This window comes from Prionailurus bengalensis, chromosome C1 (genome assembly GCF_016509475.1).
Source record: "Prionailurus bengalensis isolate Pbe53 chromosome C1, Fcat_Pben_1.1_paternal_pri, whole genome shotgun sequence".
Lineage (NCBI taxonomy): Eukaryota > Metazoa > Chordata > Mammalia > Carnivora > Felidae > Prionailurus > Prionailurus bengalensis.
This window is the reverse complement of record NC_057345.1, coordinates 211,947,080-211,966,989: the sequence shown is the minus strand read 5'-3', so window position 1 is coordinate 211,966,989 and position 19,910 is coordinate 211,947,080. Positions and strand designations below refer to the sequence as shown.

The window sequence follows — 19,910 nt, the reverse complement described above, 5'->3', positions numbered from 1 at the left end:
TCCAAGCTGTGGGGACTGTAGTTGGGACACATGCCTTGAGCTAATGGCTTCACATGCAGACCTAGAACAGGCCGAATAGACTGAGCCCAGTGAAATGGAACGTGACACTTGCTTTCTGGTGCCAGTCATCAATGTGGATAGTCCATCTAGATCCGTTCAAAAGAAGGGAAAAATACCTTTACCCCGTTAGCAGCTGGATTGGAGTACTAAATTCTCTAGGGAGTCACTCCACGTTCCTGCATTACATCACCCAGGATGTGCATTTGGAAGTGGCTACTGAGTTTTTGTTTTTTGCACCTTTTATCCATACCAGCGGACAGCAGTCTCACTTAATCACTGAAGACCCTCAGATATACCCAATGCATCCTGGGGAGGTAGAATTTGGAGCTGTTTATGGGTTTGGCTCTCAAAAATACGAGATGTGCTAGGTAGATGTTTAGTTCAGATAAATTATTTGCATTTTAAAATTAGATTCACTATTGTTTATTCCTGATAATTTTGAGTGCTTAACTTGCTTTTCAACTCCTCTAAAATAATTGAAGTACTCAGACCCCAAACGTGTGTGTCTACCCCCTTTCTTTTGTGCAAAGGTCTATGGCTTTAAGGAGAGGAGAAAGGCAATCACTGGAGGTTTATTTTCTTTTATTACTTTAAAGGTGAAAAATTGGAAATAACCCTTAATGAAAGCTAGTTGAGGAGTTAAAACACAAATTTCTACAACATTTAAACCCATGCAAGGTTTATATTCAATTTATCAAGTCTGTAGCATTTGGTTCTTATGCCATAGTCAAAGATGAGTTGTTTTGTCACATCCGAAGGAAGATTTTTGTCAATTTACAGATACACTTTTCAACACTGGCAAAAAGTACATTTCTGGCTGACTTTTTTTAATGTTTAAAGTAAAGCTAATCCATATATCCATTTATGTACTGTGTTGAGAAACTGAAATTATGCATCGGATTCTAGTGGTTGATCTGTACACATAAAACTTGGTATTTACTCTTTCTGATTCAAGATCCTTTTTCTCATAAAAGAGGTTCTGTGGTGTCTAGGTCTGTAAGTTCTCTCAAACAGCGCTATTCATATTTAGGAACTTAAATGATAACGATTAAGCAGTAGTTGATGTTTTTAACCTCCCTACATGTCCGCTTTAATTTTTTTCTTTTTTTACTCCCATGTATGCCATTGGCTCCCAGTTTCATGTCTGTTGCAATCATCCACTGGTTTCATGGTGTGGAGTAAGGCAGCACTCTACCCATGGCGTGAATTTTGATGAATTAAGTCGTAACTACTTCTGGGAATAAGAAGGAAGGCATTTCTTCATCAAATCTCTTATATCCCTGAAAACCAATGTAGCACTCTGTACTAATACATGGTCCAAACATAAGTAATAAAGACTTAGAAAAAATAATTTAATGTTGTTCATCAATAAATAATGTTTCGGTAATTAAGCAGGAACAAAGATTTATACCAAGTGAAAAAGATCTGGGCAGAAGAGGGAGGGGCTATGTGCAAGGACCCAAATTTTAATTGCTTTACGTTGTCAGAAATAGCTGCACTTTATAAATATTCCCTCTCAAATTATTTAGATTGGGCCTTATGAAAGTGCCATTTTTGTGTGATCTAAGAGCAGCAATTTCAAATAATTCACCCTTATAGACAATAACCCAGAAATCAGTGAAATGTCATCCAATTTGCTCTGATGTTCTTTACTTTATGTTTCATGTAGTCTTCGTAGACATTCTCCAGAGCATTTCATTATCCCTCCGTAGACTAGAATCAAGCAAGGACAGAGCTGGCTTTGAAGCTCGGCTTCTCTGTAGGCAAAGCACAACCTCCTGCCTCCCCCACACTATTGTGTCTCAAAGATGAGAGACTGTTCCAGCCATGTAAGGGGAGAATATTCTCCCAAGGGTCAGCCAAGGAGATGACATGATTAAGTCATTTACTCTGGAGTTCCTTCCATTGTTTTTGGTGAAACTTACAGAATTTTTTCTTGAAAAATTTTAACATTTATGTATTATTGAGAAACAGAGAGAGACGGAGCATGAGCATGGGAGGGGCAGAGAGAAGGGGAGACACAGAATCTGACGCAGGCTCCAGACTCTGAGCTGTCAGCACAGAGCCCGACGTGAGGCTCAGATTCACAAACCGCGAGATCATGACCTGAGCCAAAGTCGGACGCTTAACCCGACTGAGCCACCCAGGCGCCCCACTTACAGAATTGTTTTAATTTAAATTCAAGTTAGTTAACAGATAGTGTAGTATTGGTTTCAGGAGTAGAATTTAGTGATTCGTCAGTCACATGTAATACCCAGTACTCATGCCAACCAGTGTCCTCCTTAATGCCCATCACCCATTTAGCCCATCCTCCCACCCGCCTCCCCTCCAGCAACCCTTAGTTTGTTCTCTGTATTTAACAGCCTCTCACAGTTTGCCTTCCTCTCTCTGAACAATGATGTGTCCTCTCAAAGGAAAATAGGAGTATTGTCAAAGATGGGAAAACTAGAATTTTTTTCTTGTCACATGGCCTATTTGCTTCTCCAGTTCTTTGCTGTTAGTTCTTTGATCGTGACAGTTCATACTTTGGGGATCTGGGTTATTCCTGACTTCCATGCCTCAGGAATAGCCCTGTTTTCTCTGTCATGCTTTCACTGGAGCATACTTATCCAGATTAAGGAGAGTTAAATTTTTTGAACAGATAGCATCCAAGAAAGTGGTAAGAACTTATTTTTTTAAAACAGCAGTGTAGACACAATGAATGTCAAAGGATGAGATGTACAGAATCATCATATTTAACTTGATAATGGATAAGAATTTCATGTTCTAGACATGAGTGATTTAGGGTCAGCAAACAGATCATCTCAACTAACCACCTCCTGAGGTCTAGCTCACCGATCAGAAGACATGAATCCTCTGACTACTTCCCCCTGCTCAATACATGCTCCACACACCTTAGAAAAGAATTTTCCCTATTAAACTTGATGATGATTCCCGTGGCTCTCTGAAATCTGGCTTACTTACAGGAGGCAAAGTGAAGAGTTGAAAGGTCATCTTGATTCCCAAAGAAACCAAATCTTTGCTGATGAATGGAAGATCCTTCACCATCATCAGTGATGTCTATAATAATTTATCTGCTTGATATTTGATCAACATTTGGCTTTTCTTTGCCTGCACTATACCAGAGCATGAATCCTGAGAGTCCAGAAGTTTATCTCAGCTCTTTATGCATTGGAAATCTAAATAACCTCTGTGAAAGACAAAGTAAACAAAGTGGAAACAAGTCTATCCTATGCATTCTTTTTCCCTTCAATTTAACATACAAGCAAGGTAGAGTGCCCAGATAAATTCTGTTCCAAGGGAAATTTGACTCATCTCTGCCCCCACCATCCTTGGGCATCATTTTTCCTTAATACTACCCTTTTCAGTGGGAGGAGATGACGGGAGAAAGCTCTCATCACTAAGGAGACAAGAGACGACAGTTATAGTCAAGAAGCTTTTATGTAGGTATGCCCAAAGGGAGGTGGGTAGGGGGATGGGTGAAATAGGTGAAGGGGATTAAAAGGTATAAACTTCCAGTTATAAAATAAATAAGCCACAGAGGTGAAAAGCTCAATAGAGAGAATATAGTCAGTAATATTGTAATAAGCTGGATGGTGACAGATAGTGATTAGACTTATCGCAGTGAACGCAGCCTACTGTATAGAATTGTCCAGTCGATACGTTGTTTAAAAAATGATGTTATATCAGTCATCAGAAAAAAAACACATATTGAGCGACTCTGGTTATATGAAATGTCCAAAATAGGTCAATGTGTGGAGATGGAAAGTAGATTAGTGGTTGCCTAGGGCTGGGGGTTGGGGGATTTGCGGGGAGAAAGGGAGACTAACTGCTCATAGATACATCTTCTTTCGTGGGTGAAGAAATATTCTAAAGTTAATTGTGGTGATGGTTGCACAATCCTGGGAATGTATTAAAAACCACTGAAGTGGGCGCCTGGGTGGCTCAGTCGGTTAAGCAGCCGACTTCGCCTTGGGTCAAGATCTCGTGGTCTGTGAGTTCGAGCCCCGTGTCAGGCTCTGTGCTGACAGCTCAGAGCCTGGAGCCTGTTTCAGATTCTGTGTCTCCCTCTCTCTGACCCTCCCCTGTTCATGCTCTGTCTCTGTCTGTCTCAAAAATAAATAAACGTTAAAAAAAATTTTTTTTAAAAAACCACTGAAGTATACTTTAAAGGGGTAATTCACATGTGAATTACATCTCAGTAAAGCACATCTTTAAAATGGAAATTTAAATACAGTGTGTTCTTCAACTGGTAAATGTATACCAGATATTGTATCTAAGTATTTCCTTTTTCTCCAAAAGAAGTGGTTTTTGACACAACAAAAATAGTGGGAAAATAAACAATAGAGTAGCATACTTCTTTATTTTTTAGGTTAACGATAAAATTGGCTGGATGTACGGCTAGACTATCTGACACAGTTTAGAAATTCCAGTACCTTTCACTGACTCTCTCGTCACAAAATGCTTGACTAGCTTTCCTCAAAACAGCGATTCTAAGATATTTTTAAAAAATATTGACAGTTTGAAAAGCAGAGAGATTTGACAGTCTTCAGTGTAAGTAACATTTTGTATTTCATTTTGTGTGATCTCTGCAATCATTTTAAAGCAATAGTAACTGGATACAAATACCGTTATCATTCCAAACATTGGGTGTGTTTGAGAATGTCTGACAGCATCATGACATAACAACGTTGATGCCTAAATTGCCATTTTACTTATCATCAGTCTAAACTACTCATCCGGAAAAATGCCATATGCCTTCACAGAGAATTTTGGCCCACGATCCTGAATCTAGTAGGCGTCTTTCGGCTGGGGTAAGAAATGAGGCCGTTTTTTTCTTTGGAAGATGCGTAGATGGGCATTTTAATACCGTCAAACAAAGAGGTCCCATCCTTTCCGCATGGCCAGATGGCTGCATTGTTGGAAGCCGCGGAAGGAAGGGACTGAGTTTCTTCTGAGTTAAAGCTTAAGTGTATATTTGGTCATAGTAAGCATGCAAATGCCGAGATTTTCAAGGCGATTTGACATGATGCTTCTGGTTAACCTTTTCGAAGCAGTGCCTCCAGATAGAATGACCGCCTTCACAGGATTCAGCTGACATCAGGAGCGATGACAATACCCAGCAGAAGTCAAAGGCCCAGAACCCTGGATTAAAAGCCCTGCTGGCATGCAGCCTCTGGGCGCCTTTTGGCGCTCCTGGATGTATAATGCGATGACATTCCTCAACTATTACATTAACCACCTGAAGGGCCCATGCAAAAATAAAACTGTCCACATACAGGGGCGCCGGGGTGGCTCAGCCAGTTGAGCAACCGACTCTTGATCTCGGCTCAGGTCATGATCTCATGGTTGTGAGATCAAGCCCCACGGCAGGGCTCTGTGTTGGGCATGGAGGCTGCTTGAGATTCTCCGTCTCCCTGCACCCCTGCCCCACTCGTGATCCCCGCCCCCTTCTCTCTCTCTCTCAAATTAAAAAGAAAAAAAAAACTGTCCACGTGCAGTGGGAGTTTGCCCCTGACAGTCGTCACCAGTTCTTTTTCTCTGGTTTCTGTTCAAAATGTCAAACCTGTTACATGCATGACATACGGTATGTCTTTTGTCTGACACTTTTTTGTCTGACTTAAAATTGCTTTTGTCTGACTTCTACAATAAATAAATAATAAATATTTAAAGCTATTCAATAAGTGCAATTAACTCACAGAAGATGCTGTGGGCTACAATCCACTTCAAATTATTTCTTTTTTCCTGTTTTACTACATTTGAATGTTAACCTTTTTCTCACCAAACCTTTTTCTGGACCAAAATAGGTCTTATATCACTGTTTTCTAGAATTTCTTAGTGAAATACTATTTTATAACATGCCTATAATCTCCTCCATTTATGAAAAGGGACCTACAGTGAAATAAATAATTGGTATTGCTTGACTAAATAATCCATAAGCAGAAGAAATAGCAGCAGAATGTTAGGATCGACAAATAACTTTTGAAGACTATTTGATTAGATTATGCCCACAGTCATAAAGTGGCATCATTTTCTCGGTGATACTTACTCTTCCAACCTTTTGTTTTAAAACTGTGGTAATGACAGAAGAGAGGCGTTTGCATTTGAAAGGTACGTAAAACCACAAAATTCACTTTGTTAGGTAGGCAAGAAAAGAAGGGTCTGTGTTCTCTCGGGGATGATGTGTGTTTCCGTCTATCTCGGCTGAGCATGTCTGCAGGTGCTCTGAACGGGACACAAACAGACAACACGAAAGGTATTTTATATGAAGAGAAAAGGAGCTTCTATTGCAAGAAAAATGTTAATACCTTTTACCCGTATTTATTACCGATTCTGGTTCTCAATTTTTGCTTTTTTCTGTTTTTTAGCAAAGCCTTAATCACAGAACAAAGAAGCCAATCTAAGTACTTTAAACAGTACCAATTGCTGGATTAACATTAGTTCAGTTAATTCTATAAACTTCACTGTCTATTCCCTTGTGTCCTTATTGGAAGACAGCTTTGTTTACTGATAACATTGGAATTCACTACATAAATAAGGAAAATAATTATTACGGGTAAGATGCTTGTAACACCTGAGACAGTGCTTCCACTCTATTCGTGCCTATGCGTCGATCAACAAGCATTTATTAAGCACCTACCCAATGCCAGGCTTCGCTAAACACTAAGAATTCAGTGACCAGCAAGGCCTGCCTTCGTGAATAAACCATCTAGCGAAGGCTGAAGGGAAATAAACGGTGCTCAAGAGATTATTAAGTAAACACACATACTTTAAAACAACATTTCTCTGGATCATTTGGTATTTTTGGATTTGCACATTCGGGCATTTTACAGATGACTCAGTAGCATCACCCCAGACCGAGATGAAGAGTCAACACAGAAAGGTTACATCTTATTCCCAGGTGACTGGTATCTCAGACATTCAGCTTCCCTGCCTGCAGCATTCTCTCTGCTGAAGGGACCCCTTTCAACACACGGCCCATAGAACCATAATGCAGAATCTCCCAGGCTGTCTTATTTTAGTCACATAAAACACTCACCCGAAACCCCCAGAAACTTCTTTTCAACTTCCATCACCAATTGTTTCTTTATACCCTCCTGCAACAACACAGGGAACAGCCTTACTTGTTGGAAGGGAAATTCTAACCCTCGGGTCTTTCTCAACTCTTACGGCACTGGGAGTCCAGCATACAATGAAGAGTTCCTCTTTACCTCCCCTCTTTAAAAAGTCTGCTGAGGGGCGCCTGGGTGGCGCAGTCGGTTAAGCATCCAACTTCAGCCAGGTCACGATCTCGCGGTCCGTGAGTTCGAGCCCCGCGTCAGGCTCTGGGCTGATGGCTCGGAGCCTGGAGCCTGTTTCCGATTCTGTGTCTCCCTCTCTCTCTGCCCCTCCCCCGTTCATGCTCTGTCTCTCTCTGTCCCAAAAAATAAAAATAAAAAAAGTTGAAAAAAAAAATTTAAAAAGTCTGCTGAGTTATGCCCAGCTTCTTCATAGCGTAGAAAGATAGGCATATTGCTCACCAACTTGGGCCTCACTTCTGGAATTTCTCTAGGATGTGCCCCTCACCTTGGTCATCGCGGCCCCTTTCTTCTCCCTCTCTTCACCTTGTGCTTAATTCAGAGCCTCTCGCCCTCACTCAGCTGGGGCTGATGGGGGCAGTGGGGGAGATCATCCGTTCATGGTTTGCGCCATTGTAAATTTGTCCTGCCTGCTCACCTCAAATCCGGCCTTCTCTGCAATGCCATTGGTGGTTGACCACATTTTCCCACTTTCCTTCTCCACCATGTGTGTAATGGCAGGCTTGTCACTTCTGTAATAATATTCTTCATAGATTCAAAGAATGTGTTCTGCCTTCAGACCGTAACTCCCTGAGAACAAGAACAATGACGCGCATCGTTTGTCTTCTCAGAACCCAGCACCAAAACCACACCCCTCGGAAATGAGGCGCATTTCCCCCTCTCCTCACCTTGCACAACCTCCTACCCCATACCCACCATTCCCCAACTCTTCTGGACACAAGCTTGTCACATTCTCCACTTGGAGTTCGGTCTTAGTGGGTGCCTACATCTCCATAAAGAAACCAAGGCCTCAGAGAGTGAACATTTGGAGAGGAACACCATTACACAGACCATTTTGGCATGAAGTGGATTCACTCTAAAGCCTAAAATTCAGAGCCTAAAAGTCAGGGCTCCTCAAAAGTCAAGGTTTCTCGATTCAGAATACGCAGGACACCAGTCCATCCTCAGCCAAACCTTACACCAATGGGACTGCCTCGACCAATCAGGTTGAACAAGAAGGAGTTCAGCTTAGAAGAAATTTATACCAACAAGAATTATCAGTCACCTACAACCAGGAGGACCTTTGAAACCATCTTTGAGGAGCCCCGGGAGCGCAACGGGACTCTGATTTTCACCAGCTCAAAGAAGCTTCGGCTGGCTGTGGAATTTCGGGACAGCAGCCTTCCCCACAAGGGAAGCTCAAGTGGTTATATGCTTGTAACCCACAAGCTCAAGTGGTTATATGCTTGTAAAATTTTCAAAATTTTCAAAAGGAAGATCTTTTAACTACAATGGTCTCCTTCCAATGAGACTCCCCACTACCTTTTATTATGTTGAGGGTCATTGGAGTGACCGCAGACGTGTGTGGGGTCTGACTTGAAGGAAATTGTGGGGTTGTGTATACATAAGATATTTTTATACAATTTGAGGTCACTTCTGTATATAGTTAGGCAATTGCTAGCCATACACATGTAATAATGGCTCCCAGGAATACCTTTACCATCAACAGTGGCAACTCAGCCAGACATTGATTGAGACATGTAGGTGTCAGGTCAGAAATGGTTTCACAATGTAAATACGTCCTACTGGAAATATATAGATAGTGGAGAGAAAACAAGGTTTATAGGGCAGAAGCTATTCTGCGGAGAATTCTTCCCGTCATCAGACATGTGAACTTATAAAGACAAGACTGGTTTCTCACTGATGCCTGGTCAACACAGAAGTTCTCTCCTGGAGGAAATTTGTTTGATAACATTGAAAAATTATAATTGCACCGTGCCTTTTTTTTTTCTTTTTAAATGAGAATCAAACAAGAGGAGAATATAGCCAAATTCTCATGTTTGTAGACTTGTAGCGGTATAACAAGTAATGAGCATGCCTACAACAACTCCTATATGAAAGAACTTTTAGAGTGGTTTCCCACTGAATTTGATAACTTGGAAAATGTATAAAATATTATCAATAAAACTTAGTGAAGTTGAAAAAAATCTACCAACAGTATTAGGTTAAGACTGAATTATGTTTCTTTTCTATCCAGGGAAAATGTTATAGAACTACCATCATATGAAGCCAGAAATGTAGACAAAAAGTATTATGGAGGTGTATTAGGTAGTAGATTAGTTAAAATGTCTTTTTTTCTGGAAGTTGTCATGTTTGTGATGTTTGTTACCTCTTTTAAATTTGGTATTTGTGAATGATTTCTTCTAAATAAATGAGTATCCACTGTCACTTGTAATTTAGAATTTTTGATTTTGTTACTCTTTTTTGTAAAAAGGTCTTCAGACCTCATATGTACATCAAGCCCTTAAAAACCTAGATCATCCTCTCCCACCAAGATCTGGAAAGATCCGTGTGCCAAGTGTAAGCAAGCGATTGGTTTATGTCTGACTTTGTTCTAGTCTCGGCCCAGCTGGCAAGTGTGAAGGGTTTCTTCCAAATGTAGGCAGAGTTTTACATGACAATCCAGAATGAATAAAAAGAAAGCCCATCTTCAGAGAACAAAAGACAGTATCAGTGGGCAGAGAAGTAGTTATTATAGATGCCTCGCTTTGGTTTCTGCTTTGTCCTCTGCCACTGTGAAAGAAGAGCCTTGTGATGCCCGAGTCAAGGTCACCCACCTTTCTTCAAGGTGAATGGAAAACCGTCTAATCAATTCAGCAACTGCAGTTCTAGCTGCATGTTATTCAATGCCCCTGAGGACTCATAGACATTGAACCAGTCTTCCAAGGGCAAAGTTCCGATTATTGCATGAGTATTTGCAAACTGCTCTAAGCCGTGCACTCCTTCCAAGCACCATCTACTATTTATGTCTCCATTTGTGCTGCCCCTACAGGAGCTCATGCCCAGAGCTAAATCCTCCCTATTTAGCCATCTTATTAAGCCGAAGGAGGAGAACCTCTAAGTGAGAATGTGGATGGCGGTTCATGCCCTTTCTTCCCCCAAATGCCCATCAGGTTGTTCTTAACAAGCAGATAGTGTATCCTAGGGATATGCTGCAAGGATATTGTGAGTTCAGAAATCCAGAAAACCTTCCATTGATGGGAAGTAAAACAGTAGTGATCTTTACAAAAATTTAGCAATGTATAACTATTGTAGTTCTTTTTTTATTTTTAATTTATTTTATATATATATATATATAGAGAGAGAGAGAGAGAGAGAGAGAGAGTGCAAGCTGGAGAGAGGAGGAAAGGGAAAGAGAAAGAAAGTCTTAAGCAGGCTCCATGCTCAGTGCAGAGCCCAACACAGGGTTCTATCCCACAACCCCGGGATCATGACCTGAGCAAAAATCAAGAGTTGGGCACTTAACTGACTGAGCCCCCCATGCGCCCCTAACTACGTAGTTCTTAAAGACTTACCCAAAGTCTTTCAATTATGTTTTCTTATTAAACCTCAAAAAGAAAAAGATGGACTCTAGGAAATCATGACCCCGAACAACTAACTGAAATCAGAAGGGCGCATATGCTTCCAGGAATTGACATAAGCCCAAACGTCTGACTAACTATCCAAATAATTAATTTTATCAGTTTTATATGGGCAAATTAACTTGTTAAGAATAAGAAACTTTAATCACTATGTACACCTGAAACTGATAAAACATTATGTGCCAACTATACTCAAGTTCATTAATTAATTAATTTCAGAGGGAAAAAAGAATACATCTCACCTCTTTGTTCTCTAAGTTTTCTTCTCCCCATCTCCATGTGAATGCCCATAGTAGATTTTTTTCTTGTGCCGTGTTTGAGCTTTAAACTACAACCATTCTCTTACTGTTGTTCTGAATTCTTTTTTAATGTTGTCACTGTGGTTTTCATACTCAGCCTATTCAGACACTTATTTAAGATGGCTAAAAAGAGGCAAACTATACAGCAGGATTAAATAAATCAGCTAAAACCCTGAAACAAAGAGAAATCCACTTTTCCTGCACTGTATTAAAAATAAGAAGAGAAAGGGAAGATGAGGGGAAAAAAGGGAGAAATGGAGAGAAACATTCACTGCGTTTATAAACAGAGGTTTCAAGGGGGACCAAGTCTTTTTTCTTATTTCATGAGTTTTGCTAACCCTGTATAAGCCTGCAGATTTTGTTGTGACTTACATGGACTTGAATACAAAGAGACTGTCTGGTTTGTTGTGCCACGAACGGAAAGGGGCGCTCTGTGGAATCCAGGGATTTGTGAGGAGGGCCTTAGAGGTTTGCATAGAAGCCCAAAGGTACAGCGGCCACTTCTGTATCAGATCAACTACACAAAATGTGCGGGATTCTTACATCATTTTCCCCAAATGGATTCCTGCTTTCTTCTAAAAGAACTGCCACGGTTTTTCACTTACATGGCTGTTTTTGCCCTCTTTCTCAGGTGTGCTTTGTGAACCTGGATGTGAACAAGGATGCGTGCAGCACGGAGCACCTGCAGCAGGTAATGCTGGGAGCATGGACTCCCCAGGAGCTCATGACAAGGGCTGCCTGCACTGACCAGACAGCTGACGTGACGTTTTCCATAAATGATGCTCGTTTAGTTGGAGACTCTTCAGCTGGATGGTGTCATCACGGCCCATTCCCTGACCGTCTCCCTGCCACCTCCCACAGTTTGCCTTCCTTATGCTGGTGATGCTTGCTTTCCCAAGATAACAGGGCCACTCTCCAAACAGGCGCTTTTTCCCGCCCACGGGGCCTGATAATGGCTTTTTCAGCCCCCATCTTCATCCTGTCTCAAACACCCCGCCTGAGATGATGTCTCCAAGGCTTTTCCCAACCTGCTGGATACCAACCAGCCCTTCTCTGCGGGTCTCAGGTCTGCCCCTTCCTGCTGCTTTGAGGAAACGCTTGGTCTCTAACCTTGGTTTCCCAGCCCTACACTCATCTGGGGCTCGCACTTGTGCGTTCTCCAGCAGCTACATATTCCAGGCTCATCGGAGGTTGTGATGATCCCGACGTAAATCCTTGACAACGTGCAAGACGTTGAAGGACCCCTCAGTCCTTTGGAACGAGAGCTAACAAGGGGTCCTATAGGAAGAATTAATTGGTGTGAATTGATTATCCTTTCATGCCCAAAGCTGAAGATGGTTTGACCCTACTCTTTGGCATAATACAGTAGAGTAACACACTATTTGCAGCTTGACATCACAGAACAGCAGGCCTGTGATGACTGAGTTATTCCTGTAACGTTTTGGGTTTTTTTTTTTTTACATTTATTCATTTTTGAGACACAGAAAGACAAGTGCAATCAGGGGTGGGAGCAGAGAGAGAGGGAGACACAGAATCCGAAGCAGGCTCCAGGCTGTCAGCACAGAGCCGGATGCGGGGCTCGACCTTACGAACTGCGAGATCATGACCTGAGCCGAAGTCGGAAGCTTAACCCACTGAGCCACCCAGGCGCTCTTGTTTCGTTTTGGTTTTTGTTCCCTTGCCAGTGCTGCACCTGAAGCTTCTCAAACCCAGTTGCCCATACAGCTTATCCATTACAGACTTCCGCAGAGCTTCCGACGTCATTCACCCGTGTAGTGCTGGAGGGATTAAAAAAACGTGTACATATCATTTCGTTTAGGGGACTTGTGGTGCAGAGTCAAAGAGAGAGAAGGAGGGACCAAAGCAAGTTGGCATCTTAAGGACTGTGTGTTTGAAGATTTATGTGAGTGATTCGAGACAGTCTTCTTCTACAGCTAAGGGTAGAAACCTGGCATCCACTTAGCTGCCTAAACTTGTGTGAACTCATCTTCTCTGGGCCTCAGGCTACTTACGTGCAAAAATAAAAAAAGTAGTAATGGTACCTAATCGGGGTGGGGGTGTTGTGGGGATTAAATGTACTAAAGTGTAACATGTGTGCAGAGTTTAGCACAGTGCCTGGTACATAGAGCAAAATTAATGTTAGAAATTATTTTATTATTGATATTCATGATTATTGACTTTGTTAAAACAGATGATGATTAGACAACAAGTCTCTTATTCCAAGTTTTAAAGGAAAGAAAAAACCCCTACTATGCATACTTGTGATGTGACAGTAATTATTAAATGTCTACTTTGGCATATTTAGAAGCAAAGAGTTTTTAAAGGTTTAAGTAATTTCCTATTCCAGTGTAAACCTTCAAGTTTCAGCTTCACACTTCATCTAGTAATAATCTTAGTAGATTAAGTAATCTATCATTGGTGCAGTTATTCAGGTATATTATTTTTGCAAGTAAGTAGTTTGGGGGTAGTGTTTTGGAGGTGAAAAGAAATCATCTAAACTAATAAAGATTCTTCCTCTACAGAAATTGGTCAACGTTTCACCAGATCTTCCAAAACTTATCAGCTCCATGAATGTCCAGCAGCCAAAAGAAAATGAAATTGTTCTTCTAAGTGGGTTAACATCCGGAAATCTCCAGGCAGATTTTGAAGTTTCACAGGTAAGAGATGTAAACTCTTGATAAAATATTCATCAGAGATAAGTTATCTACGGTCAGCTCTTGGCACAAGTCAGTACGGACTTCAAATAGATGCCACATTTAAGCTTCCATAGCGTAGGACTCAAAAATTTCTTTGTAATCAAGAGCAGTCTTTATCTGTGTTTCTTCTAAATATGCCACTCAGAGTTTGACAGAGCTTCCCTTACCTCAACTCCTACCATTTATTATATTCTCAAGTTCATGTTGTTAAGTTGTACTTAAACTAGAGCAGACATGCTGGGAATTGACAGCTTAGCTTGGTTTTCTACAAATCCATTAGATTGTCAAAAATAGACTCATCTTGGGGCTCCTGGGTGGCTCAGTCAGTTAAGCGTCCGGCTTTTTATTTTGGCTCAGGTCACGATCTCACAGTTGGGAGACGGAGCGCCATGTTGGGCTCCACGCTGACAGCTTGGAGCCTGCTAGAGATTCTCTCTCTTCATCTCTCTCTCTCTCTCTGCCCCTCCTTCACTCATGCTCTCACTGTCTCTCAAAAGAAACATTAAAAAAAAATAGATTCATCTTCTGCTTCACATATGATACGAAAATTCTAATTCATACTATATGGTCCCAGCATCCCAGCATTTCTTCTTTCTGGATGTTATTTATTTCTTAGGATCAAATGAGTCATGGTAATAAATACAGGATTGCAGCCCCGTGGGTGGAATGTGAGTTTCCTAGACTTAAAGAGTAAAATTCCTAGAGGAAATGAATGTTACTAAAAATAAAGCAGGAATTAAGATGCTATTTTTCTCATTCAGTGTACTGATGTTCATTATTATTAGAGAAATCATTATAACATTCTTTACTTGAAGACAATTTTTTTAAATTATAAATTGTTCAATTTACAAATATATATATACACACATATGTATATATGTATGACACATATGTATATATGTAGGACACATGTATATATGTGTGTATATATATACATATATGTGTATATATATATACATATATGTGTATATATATACACATATATATATACATATATGTGTATATATATATGTATATATGTACATATATATGTAATGATTTCTAGAGGCACATCATATTGAAGATTGTTGATTTTTCCCAAATAAGATATGCTGATAGTGACACATAACACCACTACGGATTAAAATGGTGAACATTTGCTTTCCTCCAAATTGTTCTTTCTTGGGTTTTAGTTTTGCTGGAAAATTTTAAAATACTTTTTTATTCTTCAGTCCTTTGAAATACCAAAAAACTCGGAAACGTACCCACTATTTCTAGCATCTACCCCGGATGCTTTGTAAAAATCTGCACACAGCCTATTACAATTTGGTAATTAAGACTAGAACCAAACTTCTCCGTCTGTCTCATAATTTATATTCTTAGTGAGAAAATTAATCATCTGGAAAGAGAAAACAGAAATGGCCCTAAGTGCCTTCTCTTTATATTGAGCAAAACTATGATGACCAAAAGTAATTTCCAAAACTGAGTTTTAAGAGTATTTCTGTACCAAGCCTGTTAGGATTTCTAATTAAACATGACAGAAAATTGGCTCATGCATGAAAAGAATGTAACTAAAAAACTAGTGGGTAGATGGGGCGCCTGGGTGGCTCAGTTGGTTGAGTGTCCAGCTTCGGCTCAGGTCATGATCTCACAGTTCGTGAGTTCAAGCCCCATGTCGGGCTCTGTGCTGACAGCTCAGAGCCTGGAACCTGCTTCAGCTGCTGTGTGTCTCCGTCTTTCTCTGCCCCATCCCCAGTCATGCTCTGTCTCTCTCTGTCTTAAAAATAAATAAAACATTTAAAAAGAAAAAAACTAGTGGTAGATTATTATAGGGACTTGAACAGTGCCATCAGGACATGAATTTCCCCTTGTGACCTCTTTCCGGCTTTCTCTCTCTTTAATGTTTATCAATCTTTTCCCATAAGAAGACCATTCCCTTTGGGTTCAAGTCGAGCAAGAGTGAATGTCCCCTCCAGGTGGCTAACAGTAAAAGTCTAATTGTGTTCTATTGGCTCTCATGTGTCATGTGCCTATCTCTCAACCACTCACTATGGCCTGAGGATTGCAGTGTTCAGATTGGCCAGGCTGGGTCACGTGATCACCTCAGAGGGTTTAGGTGAATTAACTCCATGGAAATCACTGGCATTATGGGTGAGCCAGAAAATGATGCCTCACAGGCTATGAGAAACAGAAGAAGATTGAGCGATGTTGGGTCACAAAAACAACACAGATACTAATTGGGGTTAGGGAAAGTTAAATTATCAGGACTTATTAAACGTCATCCATCAAAAGCATGCTTAAAATTCTGCATATTTGTTCCTAGGAGTCGTCAAGAATTGCCTGTGAGCTATAACACTCTTAAATGTTTCCTACTTCCCTCTTCTAAAAGTCCTCATCACTTCCTATATATCACTTCACCCTTCTGCCATCTCCCAAAGGCCTACATCGTTTTTTCAGATATCACAATCCATGTGTTTTAATAAATTAACAATGTTGGGGCAGCATATCAATAATGAATCCCATCTTAGCCAACCATAGCCGGTATTTATTCTTTAGGGATAGTCTCAATTTGGCTGCCTCGCCTCAAGAAGTTCAGTTACCTGTTGATTCCTAAGTAAACATGGAGATATTGGCAGAGGCAGCATGAGCTGAGTTAATGGGGGGAGTCAAGGGCAGTCCCAAGGGCATAGCTATTGTTCCCACTGACCCTGTGAAGAAGGCAATAAACGAGCTCCTTGGCACCTCTGACCCTGGAAATTACAATGCCAAAGATGTTCAGTGGTGCAGATAACAAATTACCTCACTTCTCTCAACTGTAATTTCCTATTCTATAACATGGAGATTTAAAAAAATACCTTTTCTCCATTCTCAGAGACTAGTCACAGCGATTTTCATAAAATAACATGAAGGCACCTTGGGAAGGACTGTTCAAATGCAAATTGTATTTTCTCTCCATGTCCAAAAAGTTGAAGGAAGGTGAAGTAGAAAGAAAATTTCATTTAAAGCAAAATAAGGTACCAGGGTGGAGTACTGTATACACCAGGAGTAATCATCCATTCTCCTTTGGGGAAGAGAAGTGTAATATTGTTGCAAGGGATTGTGTACAGAGTGCCTTTTCTGCCTCCTGAGGAGTTTTGTTATTTTCTCATAGATGATTACGAAATGATTGTTCAATGTCTTCATCTTTCCAGCTCAGCAAATGACTCACATGCTTTTTTATATCGCTATGTTATTTTACAATTGTACAACTGGAAAAAATGTAAGAAAATATTTATCAAATACTTTATTCATTCATTCAACAAATATTTACTATGCACCTGGAAAAGTGCAAAGCATAGGGGGTTAAGGATACAGTGGTAAATGAGTCGGACATCTTGCTCTCAAAGAGCAACTTACTTAGTCTGGCATTCTCTCAGATGTTACTTCTTTGGGATATAATTAAATGTATATAAACACATTGCACAACCGTCCATGTACCTGTGTCTCAAAAGGATAATGAATACATACCAGCCAGCAACAAATAAGAAATTGCCACAACAGGTACATTTTCCTTCCTCAGGCCATCCTTAAGAGCCTTAGGATAAGACTCTAGAAAATCTTAAAGAAAATCATCATGCCCATGGTCAAGTAAAATACTAAGTGGAAAGTACAAGTAAAAGCAATTATTTTCCTCCAGAAGAAAATTTTTCTGAGATGCTTATTATGTACAATAATAAGATCTACTCCTGCGGCTGACCTTTCAATGAGATGAACACATAATTTTACTGAGCATGTGTGCGTTTGAGGAGGTCCAGGTGCAAACCACCCTTCTTTCCAAATTGCACATTTTTGGTTAATATTGGAGTTTTGCTGACTGGGCCAGGAAGTCATGGGGAGAATTGGAAAGGACACAGGAATCCAACAGATCTGGATTGCAGTGCTGGCTTTCCACTTTATATTGGTGTAGACTCGAAAGGACCAGTAAGTTTTTCTGTGCCTGATTTCTCCTCTATAAAAGAGCAAAGACATCACCAGCCTCACAGAAATCTTGTTTGCGTTGAAGGTAACAAGATATTCAAAACACTTAATAGACTACAATAAAAATTATATAATAATACCTGCCATTATTTTGCAGGTTATAGTGTTTGGTCTTCATTCCCCCAAGACTCTCGGGATGTTTATTTACTTTCAAGAAGCTTGTTAAGAAAATATGTTTTCTTTCTAGGAATGCAATAGCCATGGAACATTGCATTTTTAATACAACTCTTTCTCTACATTTGTTTTGAGGTGTTATTTAACTGTTCGTTAATATCTCTTTTGGCTCCTGCAACAATATATAAAACCTTATGTCATATGTATTTAATCTGAATGATATGAAATGGCCAATACGCAGCCATTTTTACCTACAAATAACTTCATTTGGTTCCACTTTGTAATTATTTTTATTCATGCCTTATCCACCGGCAATATATTGTGTCCCACCCCCCTGGGGAATTATCTAATTCATGTTTGTACCTACCAGCATACCTTGCATGTAATACACACCCAAAAAGTATGTTATAAATTTCAAGTTAGTGTATTATGTCTGAATTCAGTGGAAATAAAATTAATCACGCCAGCTACCGTTAACTCTACAACAATTTTTCCTCATTATTGCGGGGGATCTCAGACCCTTTGTGACTTCCGTAAAAGCTACAGACCATTACTTCTCAAATGTTAAGGCATGTAGGAATCACCAAAAGAGTTCTGGGAAATGCAGATTCTGATTTAGTACCTCCGAGGTAGGTCCTGAGATTATACACATCTAATAAACTGCCAAACCACGCCAAGGCTGCTGGCCTACATACGACCCACACTTTGAAAAGTAAGGTCAGAGCGCACCTGGGTGGCTCAGTCAGTTAAGCATCTGGCTCTTGATTTGGGCTCAGGTCATGATCTCACAGTTCATTGGATCAAGCCCTGCATCAGGCTCTGAACTGACAGTGCAGACTCTGCTTGGGATTCTCTCTCCCTCTCTCTCTGCCCCTTCTCCTCTCTCTCTCTCTCTCTCTCTCTCTCTCTCTCTCAAAGCAAATAAACTCTAAAAAAAAAAATAAGGTTATGACCCCCCCTTCTTTGAAAAACAGACCTAATTGCATAAGCACATAGATCAATTCCATTTCTGAGCCTCCTGGACCCTGTGGAGAATGGTTGGATTTTTCATTTTGCAATCACCTGTTCTAGAATTACTCTAATTATAATATTCAACCAAAAAGACTGAAAAATATATACTACTTTCAGAAATACAATATGGATGCCGGTGTACATGTATTTCTCTGTGTGTGCACACACTTACCCCTCACACACACATATATCCACGTTCAAGAATTCCAAAATGACAAAATTAACTCTGATCCTAGAAAGCACATGATTTAAATGATCCTTTCTGTAAGACAAACATTTGGACATAAAATATTTCCCCCAAACATTTCAGATTCCACTGTGATATAAATTTATTTAGCTTCCTCCCGCCCACTAACTCTTGTTTCCATTCAAAGAACTTTCTGTTGAAAATTACTATAAATGAACATATTGTTCCTTTTAAAAAAACAAAAGTCCTGATGCACAACGTATGTTTGCAATTTACTAGTAACCTGCGCACAAGCAATTGAAACTTTTATTCCTCTTCTAATGAACAACAATATGAATAGTGAAAATGTGTAGTGGCGAATAGGGACATGGTCTGTAACGCTAGAAAGGAACAAAATTAACAGGTCTCACTGGGACACCATCCAATGATTTGAGCCTCCTTATCACTGTTTTCCTCACATGCTGGCCTTTTAGAGATAATTAGTGCACTTCCAATGGATTGCTTCATATCTCACTGTGTCTGCCTCTTCAGATGAGCCATACACATTATAAATTCTAACTGTAGATAATGGCTAGAGCATCACCAAGGCAGAAAAAGGCACCGGCCTGAGAAACGGGGACTCAGTTTAATCAAGAAGGGTGCCCAAGACGGTCTTAACATTCCCCTCAGGTTGACCAGACTTAGACAGGCTTCTTCCTGATAGGCACTGACTGCCCTTTTCTTAGAACGTTCACTTTAGAAAACTCGTTATGAATTATTTCTCTGTCCCTTTGAGATGGAAATCATTTTGAAAAGTCTCATGCCTGTTTTACAACCCAGGAGTGTCCTTTTCAAAGACCGGGGGACCG

At 40.3% G+C, this 19,910-nt stretch overlaps 1 protein-coding gene across 2 annotated transcripts in view; it reads left to right on the top strand.

Annotated features, from left to right (window-relative positions):
* LOC122481871 (SPHK1 interactor, AKAP domain containing) overlaps nt 1-19,910 on the top strand; it is a 162,597-nt gene that overhangs the window by 108,803 nt on the left and 33,884 nt on the right. For both annotated transcript variants that reach the window (XM_043578053.1, XM_043578054.1), the window contains exons 4-5: nt 11,690-11,749; nt 13,581-13,715. In XM_043578053.1, coding sequence (XP_043433988.1) covers nt 11,690-11,749; nt 13,581-13,715 — 195 coding nt within the window. The remainder of the gene's footprint in view (nt 1-11,689; nt 11,750-13,580; nt 13,716-19,910) is intronic.